This window comes from Haliotis asinina, chromosome 1, assembly GCF_037392515.1.
Source record: "Haliotis asinina isolate JCU_RB_2024 chromosome 1, JCU_Hal_asi_v2, whole genome shotgun sequence".
In the NCBI taxonomy this organism is placed as follows: Eukaryota; Metazoa; Mollusca; class Gastropoda; order Lepetellida; family Haliotidae; genus Haliotis; species Haliotis asinina.
The window spans coordinates 93571519-93584476 of NC_090280.1; the positions used below are offsets into that span (position 1 = coordinate 93571519).

Below are 12958 nucleotides of genomic sequence, written 5' to 3' on the forward strand. Positions count from 1 at the left end.
GTAGACTGGGGAGGCATTAGTGTATTGATAAAGACCGGACATACTGCCAACTTGAGATAGCTGTGCTGATGTTGGTAGGAAATTATGGAGCATGAACCGATAGTTTGTTCAAGATTTTATAAATTTGTTAGTTATTGATTTGTTCTTGAGTGGAATCTTGGTCTTTAAAAGGTGTTTCCGATCTTGAATCGTTAGAATATTGGAAGCACTGCGGTCCTAATTATTGTTGTCATATTTGTGTTTGCCATCATCTTGATTGCCGTCGATATTGTAGAAATAACATTGTCTTTATTCATTACCATGTGTACTATCGTCTTTGTCATCATCATCACCATCACCTTCATCATCATCATCATCATCATCATCAGTAGCAGTAGTAGTATCACAGTCATCAACAGCAACAGTAACACCACTATCACCATCAGCAGCAGCAGCAGCGGCAGCATTGATGTTGCAGGTTTGATTGTCCACATGGTACAGTATGTGTAGTCCATTTCTTTTGTAACCTGCAGTGATATTGCTGGAATGTTGCTAGAGAGCAGGGTAAAAATAAATACACTCACTTGCTGAAAAAATTATTCTTAAGCAAAACACTAATGTCTGACCAGATGGCACTCTCTCTCTGTCTCTCTCTTTCTCTCTCTCTCTCTCTCTCTTTCTCTCACTCTCTTGCTCAGCAGCAGCAACCAGAGTTCAACACTGCATTTAGCAGTATTCCAGCTGCATGTCAATATGTCTTTGAGTCTGCACCCAAGTGTGAGGTGATGAATATACTAAGCATGGATCTGAGCTTTTGGGATATCATGACATGTGTCCACTGTTTTGTTTTCCTGATCTCAGCAGTTACCTCTTACTACAAACGACAAATTATTACATTGATGGAACATTGAAGACAATGAATATTATTGTAATTTTAGGTACCGGTAATACAAAGTACTTTAAGGGATATGTCATTTTTGTCCAATCGTCCCCTGAGATTTTCAGCCACTATTTGGTTCAGTGGGGTAGCCTAGTGGTTAAAGCGTTCGCTTGTCACGCTGATGATACGGGTTCGATTCCCCACATGGGTACAACGTGTGAAGCCCATTTCTGGTGTCCCCCGCCATGGTATTGTTGGAGTAATTGTGGTCACTCAAGCACTAGTGGCACCAAACTGACCCACAGACATCATGGTTCCTGCAAGGCAATCCTCTTGAGTGGCTCCAGATAACCACATCAAGACGCCAGCCACTTTGAGAAATCCATCATGTAAAACTACAACCAGATAGATTTCTTTGACTCTATTTGTTAGGTTATTGACCACCGAATTGGAGGACTGTTCCCACTAGGATGTAAGACATTGATGTCCTCTGTTGATATGATTCACCCCAGGTAAGACTCCATGTTATTGTAGACACTGCCGAGATGTGTGATAACTGTCACTGGTGATAATTAGACTTTGGTTGCTATAGCCCCCCTGGCTTAGACAGAACACAACATGGAGAAATCAATGAGATATTTATAAACGGCTCTGTGGGTGCTATTTTGGCCTGATTGAAGACATTGGTGAAAACCTATAGAGGTTACATAGGAAGGGTTTCGTGGTTGTGTAGAAGGTGCAATGTCCATGTAAGATCTCGCATCTGTTGATATGAAATCTGGCTCTGAGTTACCATGCTTGTGTAGACAGTATGTATGTGCTTGTTTCAAATATTTAGACTGCTGGTAATGGTTCTTGTCCGTGTCAGTGTAGTTGCAGATGTAACTGTTAGTCTTCTTGTCAAGAATTTTGATATCAAATGAAAATGGTTCACACTATCTTGAATTTATTTTCATCGTACAGTGATAAAACAACGGCAATATTAGTTTATTTGTTTTCAATTTTGATATCAAATGAATATGGTTGCAATACGCCCAAATCGACTCTATCTTCAATTGTTTTTGCATAAATGTCTTTTTACTCATCAGTGGTAAAACTACTGTAATATTTGTTGATTTGTTTTGAAGTGTACTATCAAATGAATGTTTTCCACTGTGCTCCCAATATTTAAATGTATAAAGAATTTGTTTTCTAAAATGGTTTTCATCATTCAGTGCTAAAATAACTGTAATATTTGTGTATTTGTTATAAATTTTGAATCTAAATTAATCTTGTTCACAATGGTCATTTTGGTTGAAATTAGGTGATTTGTTTTTGTAACCTCTTCTGAAATTTGCATTTTCTCTTTTTTTCAAGAAATTATGTTCATGACGTCTGTAAAATGTCTTTTTTGCAGTGCTTCCTGAATGACAGTGTTTAATTCAGAATTTGTAAAGATGTTTTTGCTGGTATGATGAATAATAATTGTGTTGAGTGGGTGATAATGTCTATATTTGTCATGTTATCCTTGAGATTGTTGTTAACCCAAATGTGTGCTGGCATTGATCGTGGTGCAGTGTTTTAAGTAAAGCAGCAATATTATTTTCTTTGAGGAAAATCGGTCGAACAGGTTGAAATGTGAGTCACACTGACGTCAAATTTTGATATTAATTGAGTTGTTTTCAGTATTGCAAATTTAAGTATTTTCTGTCATATTTTTTATTTTTTGATCTGGAGTAATTGTGGTGATTTAAATAATCCAGTTGGCATGTGAGGAAAAATGTCATAAAATATCAGCCATTGAATCAATTATTTCTACCATGAATAGAAACTAATAACTTTTAAATTTGACACTGTACAAATATTTGTATATATGTATGGCGCAGGGGGCAATTGGATGGCCTGGTGGATAAAAGTGTTCACTCATCAGGCCAAAGACCTGAGTTTGATGCCCCACGTGGGTCCAGTGTCTGAAGCCCATTTCTGGTGTACCCCGCCATGATATTGCTGGAATGTTGCTAAAATTTGCTTAACACAAAACTCACTCACTCATCTGGTGTATGTGTTATGGACTCTATGGTTGATTGGATAACGAAGTGATTTAAGCATTCACTCATTGTAAACTCATCTCGGGTTTGATTCCCAAAATGGCTCTGTTTGAAGATAAAGCTTGCTCACTCGCTCCCTCTCTCTCTCCTCTCTCTCCCTCTCTCTCTCATTCACTCATTCATTCACTCACTCTATGATAATATTTCTGAATAATGTATTTAGGAAAGATCAACTTCTGTCCACATAGCGCCAAACCCACTCACAGTGATAAACATATCCTTCAAGCCCCCATTCCCCAAACTCAGACAGTTTGCTGATATCAGTCTTAAACTTAGCACAGGGTGGATCCAGCGAACCTCTCAAACCTTTTCATGTTAGACCAGGTGAAGTCGCAACCTGTAAATGTGTTGTCACCTTAGTTAGCTCACAAGTAGGTTAGGTGCGAATGTTTATCATCATGGCAAGTAGAGCGTGACGCCAGCCTTGACAAAAGCGTTGAGTGCTTCACTGCACATGATTATTAGGATTAGCTTGGGCGTCATTCACGATACAGGTCGCGGCACGTTCATATTGACATACATGTCATTTTCCCCATTTTATTGTGGAGTCATTGGATGTAATATTTACCAAGCCAATAGATATTCTTCGAAGCTTTGTAAATGAAATAATACCTCAAATACAGATGTTTGTTTTTCATTGAATTGATAATCAATATGAATTGTTCTGTTAAAAGTCGACTTTTGCATTTGATCAAAGAGATATTTTCAGCTGTTTTTTACATGTGAGGAATATGTGTTCATGTGTTTTGAATGGAATTCGCTCATAAATGAGAGTCAGTCAAGTATTGCACAGGTGCTATGATGATTGACTGTTTATTTTACATGACTCAAAAAAAAGCTAATAATTAATTTTTTTTGTGGAAACACGATATTACTGGTACATTGGTATATCGTGATATGCCCTTCAAACAATAAATATTTCAAATGTTTGATCTCAGAACCACAAAATTGGTATATCACGATGCGCCCTTCAAACAGTGTGTTTTGCAATGTTTGATCTCAGAACCACTATATTGGTAGACCATTCAGAACCACTATATCACGATAGATACGCCAATCAACCGATACATATTGCAGTGTTTAATCTAAGAACCACTGTATTGGTAATAATGGTATATTGCGATATGCACTTCAAACAAAACTTAGCTGAATGTTTGATCTCAGAACCAGTATATCTGGTAATACAAATATATGATGTTTTCTAATTATCTCTATAGTTAAAGTTAATATCTACACAGACATTCATTCACACAGAAGTTAACCATTGATATTTAATGACAAAAAAAAATACTTTATACACATTCAATTTTATTAATAAGAGAATACAATCCCACAAAATCAAATCTAACTTTACTATTTCTGTTATCACAGCTATAACATATATTTTTATGGTTTTAGTATGTAGACATGTGCAGTCAGTGTCACTGTCACACAGTCCGTGACATGACTGAGGTCTACAGGTCCTCCAGGACACTTGGATCCTCACACCACAACCTCCTCATGGTGTCAAGACTGCTTGTTGTGGACAGAGAAACTTTTCATACAGTGCAGCTGTAGAGTGGAACAACCTCCAAGTACATGTTAAAGACTCAACATGTCTTCAGTCATTTCGTAAAACACAAGAAAACTTTCTGTTTCAACATGCTTTTTGTTCCAGAACTGTGAACTTTGTGACTTTAGTTTTATTCCTGTGCACTTAGAGCATGGTGATGCATGGAATATAGCACTATATAAAATATACTTGTTATTAACACTGATGCCCCCAGTATTTCACAAGACGTATCAGAATACGGGTAATCTCAATATATATCAGTAGTATCAAAATACGGGTACCTGAATTACCATTTGTCACAGGGAGTAGCAGAAAATGGTGTGCTAGAATTGCAAAATATATTGCAATACAGTATATTTGCCACTACACAGCCTGTTGAACATCAAGTATATTTGTCTTTCAGATGGTGGAAAATACATGTTTCATAAAATGAAGTAAAATTTGGGATCCACAAAATCTCGATACCAGCTGGGTTTGTGAGGTTTGACACACCCCCACACACACCCAGTGAAGTTAGCTTCTGAAAAACTTCTGACTGATTGTCAGTGAAAAGTTATAGCATATATGAGAACCTCTGACTTTCCCAATCCACCTTTGCAGACCTTTACAGTTAAGCATTCAAGTATGAAAGTACTAGACAACTACATATATATCATGTCATATAAATAGCTCTGATATTATCTGAATTATATGGGGATCACTTATGAAACCGGTTTGTGATCCAAACATGATATCTTCTGAAGAAGTTTTTTCTATGTGGCTCTATTGAGGTGTGTTTATAAACAGGTGATGTGTCTGTTGATAGCGAGAATGTCAACATCAGTTTCTGAAAGTTTAAAACACCAAGATTTTGATAAGTTTTGATGAGTACGATATCAAGAGATGTTAAGGTTGTTCATCAGTGTCTTGCTGGTATTTGGTTTTGCAAATGAGGCAGTTTGTATAGCCTTGTGGTTGAAATTCGCTCACTATTCGCTGTGATACACTCGCTTATTTGATGAATCGAACCATAGCCCTTCATGGATTCAGTTCATTTTTCGTGGTCGGCAGAACCGAATATGACTGAATATTTACATTTTTTTAAAGTTAGTATTTTTTGCTGGAGACCTTTTGTCCTTTTTCAAAGAGAGATATGCAAGAATGGAATATCTACTAGTAACAGACTTAACGTTATATATAGCCCACAGTATCATGTGCAGCCATTGCAAACTAACATTACTTACATACCAAATTTGAGTGTCATGTGAGATCACTGGTTATTACTAAGAGAAACGAACAGTCGACACTGGGTTTCCATATTGTGCATGAGTCACTTAACTACAATATTGTATACCTGAATTACTATTTGTATTCGTTACAGTATTCGTGATACACATTACATTCGCCACATAGTGTATTCATTGCAGCCCTACTAGTAATATGATTCTGGATAGTTCAGCAGCAAGTACCAAACACTGTAGTTCCTCTAATAAGCACTGGTAAAGCAGCTCACTAACATTTGCAGTAATTAGACCCAGTAAGCCCAAAAGCTCCAGGTCTCAAATAAGCGCCACATCTGAAACTATGTTGAAAAGTTAGCAACAGGATGAGTATTAGAGGGCATACGGTACTTGTCATAACAGATAGCTAGTCAGCCTGCTTGGCCCTTGACATGAGGAGGTAGTTCATGTTGTCGGTCACTTGTTTACACAGGTTCATTTCTAGTAGGTTGTCAGTATATGTGTTGGCTTTCATCTACAGAGCTTGATCCCCCAAAACTTCAAACCATTAGATACCCATAAAGATCTGGCTTCTAATTGGGTTAGTTGCCATGCTTGTTGTATGAGTTGGCTAGAGGGATTAGATGGTCAGGTTCGCTGACTTTGTTGATGTATGTCCTCATCCCAATTACATAGATCGATGTTCGGGATGTTATTCACTGGATTGTCTGACCCAGATGTACAGGCTGACATCATGCAGCTGGAATATTGCTGAGTGCAACAAAGAAACAAAACATTCCAAGAGACATTAATAGATGGCTCTTGTTAGCCTGGGTCCCGATCCACAAAGTGTTTGTAATGTTACAAACAGTCATAGCATGATAGTTTATTTTAGAATGTTGTAGCACTACAAACGTTTTGTGGATTCAGATCCTATCTTGCTGGATTGATGAAATAAAACAATATCATATCCCTGATATTTGTATCCATGTTAACACATTGACTTCCACCAAGAGTTAGTCAGACATGTTGTATCAATTCTAGTTGAATTTACCACAACAATCTCTCTCTGATATACGTCTCTCTGAGATACGTCATTTGTCTGCTGATCAGTCTGCATTTCCCCAAGTCATAGAAAGAAGCTATTCATGTCCTGCTTGTGATGACTATTGGCCTGCGATGACTCACAGCTTTATGAAGACAACATATTTGATACCTCTTCATTTCCATGTTTGGAAATGTTTGAGTCATGCAAGGCTGTATATAAAAGATGGCAGAGGAACCATACAATCTTTACAAAATCCTGTTTGCAAATCGATTGACTCTGGAAAAGCAATAAACCATGTTATTGATTTGCACTACTAAATTGTACTAGAATAAAATGCTGAGATGCAAATATGCAGGGAAGGAGGAAATTGGCTGAGTCAGCAGTTTTAGTCCTAGACACCTGATTATAACATTGAATTGTATTGCATTGCATATAGAATGGGATTAAGCATTGACTCATAGCTTGACTCATTGATGATTGAACATGGCAATAAGTACAGTATTGAGTATAGCAATGAAAATGATACTGAGTATAGCATTGAACAGCATTGAGTATAGCATCAAATATAGCATTAAGTTAATAGCATTGAATATAGTATTGAGTTAGCATTAAGTAATTCATTGGGTATTGTATTGGGTTAAGCATTGCATATAGCTTTGACTCATGCATTGAATGAATCATTCAGTACAGCATTGAATATAGCATTGGGTATAGCATGAAAGTGTGAGTGATGGGTGTAATGTTTCTGTTCTTCATGAATGATTGCTGTTGTGCCAGGTCATTCAGTTCATGAACTTTCATTTCATTTTGAGTTTTCTTCCTTGTTTGGACAAGGATCCTATAAGTTTGTGGATGCCATAATTCCTTAATTATATTTCTTGGTCCGTCGGCACCATTCATGAGTTTATGAGTTCCTCCAAGAGCTGTGACCAACCCTGCAGATTTCCATTTTTGACCCCAAACAAGTAATATATATCCAGATTATAAACTGTCAATATTAAAACTGACAGAAATAATAAGATAAAATAGTGGGGTATGTCAAAGTGGCATAGCTGCTGTGTACAATAAGCTGATATCAGGTATGAGAGTGACACATTCACTTTGATCTGTGGATTAAGGTGATGCAAATGTCTCACACTTTAATAATTTGTATATTTTATCATGATATGCTTGGATATATATGGAATACTTATCAAGATTGATTTCTCTTTTTGTGAAATGATTATCAAGATTTCTGTTGATGTCCATTATGTCGGAATAGTGTTGCTGTTATAGGGTCAGACAGTCTCCCGTCATCATCAGTCAGATTTGATTCTCCAAATAAGTACAGTATATCTGGTATTTGTTTGTTTGTTTACATTGTGTATTTGTTTGTATCTTAGGACTTAAGGTACAACTGGGGCAGAAGACTAGCCTAGTGGGTGGGCTAGTGGCTATATCATTATGATTCCAAAACATGGGTTCAGTGCCCCACAATGTGTGAAGCCCATTTCTGCCCTCCTCCATTTTATTGCTGGAATATTTCTAAAAGTGGCATAAAACTAAACTCACTCACTTATTATTACAACTGTTGCATGATGTCTAAAACATTATTGTATTTGTACATGTGATGTAGTTAAAACTGTAAATTCGTGAATTTTTAAAAGTTAGTCTTTGGGATAATTTTTGTAGTGAAGAAAAGCATGAACGGTCTGAGAGGCATTCTTGAAGTTGTAAGTTACGGGAAAGTAAATATGTACAGTGGAGAAGTTGATCATCCATAAGGACTTGTCTTTTCCAAGACATGTTAAAAAAAAATCAGCCCCTATGTAATTGCAATCCTGTGCATGCATGCATGAGCACAGACTGGAATACAGGTAATTCATGAAGTGCACTGAGATTACCTTTGTATTTCACTGAAATCTTCGATTATGCAGCTTACCTAGTTGCCATGGCAATGCTGAATGAAAATACACATTACAAGATGTCAGCAATATTGCAGTCATAAAATATCTGTATGCATGTTAATTTATTTCTGTTAGCACGATCGTAATGAACAACATGTGAGGCTCTTGATTATACCTTTAGGTCTTGCATTGACTCTCTTTTCATAGTACATTTTTAGTATGGAAAAAGCAAGTGTCCTGTAATATTTTTAAGACAGATACAAGTATGCACCAAAAAACATTATTTATGTTAAACATGAAAAAAAGAGATTTTATTTCTCAAAATGTTTCTACTTAAATTCAATTTAAGTTTACTGAATTGATAGTACAGAAATTATTAGTAAAAAATGTTATCTGAATAGAACATCCATTTCACCAAAGATATAGAATTGAAAAGGTCATATGCTTTGAAGTCGAGCATAGATAGCAGTTTATGCTGAGATGAAGATAAGAGAGGAAGATACTGGCAATTTTCATCCAGTGGATATTTTTATCTCCACCAGACACACATACATTACTGATTTTCTTGTGTGGCTAAGCTTGGTGTTCTGGCCTAGAATAACACGCACATTCCCCACAAGACTACACAGGGTTGTCTTCAGAACCATAGCTGATCTAGTATCTTGTCTGTTTTATTTGTGCGGCACATCTCCGAACCAACTGCAGCCGAGCAAAGTACTCCATATTGCATCAACACATGCTGTTCAACTTGTAAACACTGTATGAAGGTCAAGGTCGACTGGTCCTATTCTGAGGCCCGATAAGCTGGTGTGTGCCAGTTGGTAGCTATGGCTGTGGGTTAATGCTGTGTTAAAGGTACTACCGCTCTATGAATCAGCTGGATTGCACCGAGCAGGTTCTCCTAGTCTAAATATGGCTCTTGTTGGATTTGTTAGTGGTAAATTGACAGAGGTCCAAAGTAATTATTAATGAGTGACTGTACATAGAAATTGTTGTGAGGTACTGTTTTTGATTGGGTTGATATAGAAAGTGGGGTAAGGATGATGATGATGATGATGATGATGATGATACATGTTGATGTTTGATGTAGTTAGGGTGTATTCTTTAAGTTATTGATTTTTATAAAATCATATCTATTCAGTTATACGTCTGTGTAATGATCCATTCATTTGTTCAGTGTTCAGTGAGTGAATGAATGTTGTTTTATGACAGATTAGTATGCTATGAGACGTGAACGTGAATGTTCATTGTTTGCCATGTTTGGTGTAGAATCACATGTGTATTCCTGCATGTAATCATCAATTGTTGCTGTGAACTATGAGTTCCAGGAAGTGAGAGTGATTGTTGTGAATGACAGACAGTTAATATTCTAACAATGTCAGTTTTATATAATCCTTGGCTGATATTGTGTAGTGTCATGTAAATTTGTAATTCATTGCTAGATCTTGTATCGGCAAGACTGTATGGTGGAATCAGTCTTTGTTTGTGAGAGGGGCGGTGAGGTAGCCTTGTGGTGAAAGCGCTCACTCATCACGTCAAAGACCTGAGTTTGATTCCCCACATGGATACATTTCTGGTGTCCCTTGCCGTGATATTGCTGCAATATTGCTATGATTGGCACAAAACTAAGTTCTCTCACTTTTCGGTGAGAGCAAGTGCATGCTGTTTTAAGCACTACTAACAATGTTACAGTTACATTCAGTCCACATCTTCATAGTGTCATAGAATACAATTACCAAAATCACAGCCCTGTGAAGATCCTGGTCAGAATTTGTCTTTAACAACAATTGCTTGTCATTAGAGGCAACTAGCAGGATTGGGTTTTCAGGATTAGAGGCAACTAGCAGGATTTGGCTGACACGTGTCATCTTATCCAGTTGTGTAGAATGATGCTCATACTGTTGATCACTGGACAGACAGGTCCAGACTAAGTTATTTACAGGCCGCCACCAAACACCTGAAATTAGGACTGAGAGCAGCGTTAAACAATTAAAACAACATCAATGAGTTAGGCCATCTGATAGGTTCCCATGGACCTGGTATTCCCACCATCGTGGTATTGCTGGGATATTGCTAAAAGGGGTGTAAACCCATATTTATTTACTCACTCCTTTGGACTTCTGGGGCCCTCGGATAACCTAGTGGTGAAAGCATTCGCTCATCATGCTGAAGACCTAGGTGTGAAGCCCATTTCAGGTGTCCACGCTGTCATATTGCTAGAATATTGCTAGAAGCAGTGTAAAGCTAAACTCACTCACTTTATCAGTGATCAGAGTTACCTGATCGGGGTCACACACTTGTATGCATTACGTGATGACTTAGCATGACAAAACTGCCTCAAGCCCTATTTGCATATCAGGTGATGTTTCTCTAGTTTGTTGACAAGGAAGGTTGTTAGGAAATCTGAGCAGATTGACCTGTAGAAGCCAATCATGCATTTTGCATATTGTTTTTCATGTTTCTTTTGGCAACAGTGGGGAACAGGACAATATATGTTTATACTTCATAGTGACCAGATCAGCAGTCTCCATGGTGCTTCATGACACTAGTGTAAATAAACAGCACTGGTAAACATGGTAAATGCCCAGATAGAAATAGTTTTCCCTGTAATGGGATATAGTCTTAAAAGTTAACACTTTATGATTGGTAGGTTGGTAGTTGGTTGGTTAATGCCACGTTCAACAGTATTCCAGCAATACATCGGAATCTGTAAATATTCTTGATCAGAAACTCCAGTGATCAATAGCATGAGCGCTGATGTATTGTATGCAATTGGGATACAGTGACGTTTGAGCCAAGTCAGCAAGTTTGACCACCTGATTCGGTTAGTCGCTTCTTATGACAAGTATGGATTACTGAACTCTATATAGCTGGAATATTATTGAGAGCTGTGCTAAAAAAAACAAACAACCAGATGATAATGTGCTCACACACCTAAGCACAGTCAAGCACATTGCTACGTAAACACAAAGATGTAGACACCAGCATTTGTTACAAGCAGATTATGACAATTGACTGAACATGCTTCAGGTCTGCCAAAATTTAAGACCAGCCACAGTCATACTGTATTGTTTGTCAGGTGATTTCACATCCCGAGTTGGAAAGTCGGGCAAGTTTGGCATTGATTTTCAACACCCAGTTGTGTCAACACTGAGCATACTCTCATGGTGACCTTTCGGCTCTCTGAATCCAGTAGACTTGTACTGATACAAGTATCTCATAGGGAAGTTGGTTTAAGTAACTTTCAGCTGTGTTCTAGTTACACAGGAAAGCCTGCGGTTATGCAGATATATATTTGTGAAACCATTATGGCAGGAATATTCTTTTTTCTTATAATTATTATGGCAGGAATATTCTTGTTAACATGGTACTTTTCCATATGTTTTCGTGGGAATATTCTTTTTAACATGGTACTTTTCTATGTATTTTGGCTGGAATATTCTGAATGTATTGGGACTGGTTGACAGCTGACAGTGAGGAAGGACATCTGTTTATCTAAGGATGGTAAAATTAAGGTCAGCCAGTACACAGAACAAATGGGTATGATGTAATGACAGAGCAAGACTTAGAATTATTCATAGTGATAACAGTGTTTAGTCATTTCTGCCTTTGTTTGAAGCCTAATCTTTGCATTTTTCATTCAGATTCAGGTGCCCATTGAAACCGAACTGAAAAGCTGTCTGCTACTTCTAGAGATCAACCCGTTTCCACCTAGAAGTCCCAGCTACTCATAAACGGAATCATAAGGGACTTATTCCTCACAAGCCCATCATTACTATTACAGACGACAGGTCTACAGACAGAAGACCTGCATCCAGGGATCTGAAGCATTTCCCCAGCTCCCGGTGTACCTGCCTTCATGGTGTGAATGCTTCTGCTGACAAGGAGTCAAGGTTCGGTATTACTTGCCTCTGCCTAGGTGTACCTGCATCTGTGGCTTAAGACAAGCAGACTGGCCCCCGTGTTCCCCCACCACTAGCAGACTGGCCCTCCTCCTAACCCCCCTGCTGCACAGCCAGGGTCCATGTCTGTCAGCTGGTGTCAGGATGGTGAAGACGTTCCAAGCCTATCTTCCCAGCAAGTGTCACCGCACATACAGCTGTGTTCACTGCCGGGCACACCTAGCCAACCATGATGAGCTCATATCAAAGGTGAGTGCAGTGTCTTAAAGTCTGTAATCTCCATCTTGATATCGTTTGAATATTGCTAAAAGCAGGGTAAACTTGGGATATTGAATAAAAACTGAAATCGCTCCTTGCCTTTGTGAAATGGTGCAAGACAGTGAGCTTTCATTAAATGATAAATATATGTGATCAAGACATCAGCA

General features: G+C 37.9%; 1 protein-coding gene across 1 annotated transcript in view; it reads left to right on the forward strand.

The window, feature by feature from the left end:
* LOC137255530 (protein yippee-like 2) overlaps positions 1 to 12958 on the forward strand; it is a 48477-nt gene that overhangs the window by 17388 nt on the left and 18131 nt on the right. Inside the window, exon 2 of the mRNA XM_067792964.1 lies at positions 12276 to 12782. Within this exon, the coding sequence (XP_067649065.1) occupies positions 12678 to 12782 (105 nt within the window). The 5' untranslated portion in view covers positions 12276 to 12677. The remainder of the gene's footprint in view (positions 1 to 12275; positions 12783 to 12958) is intronic.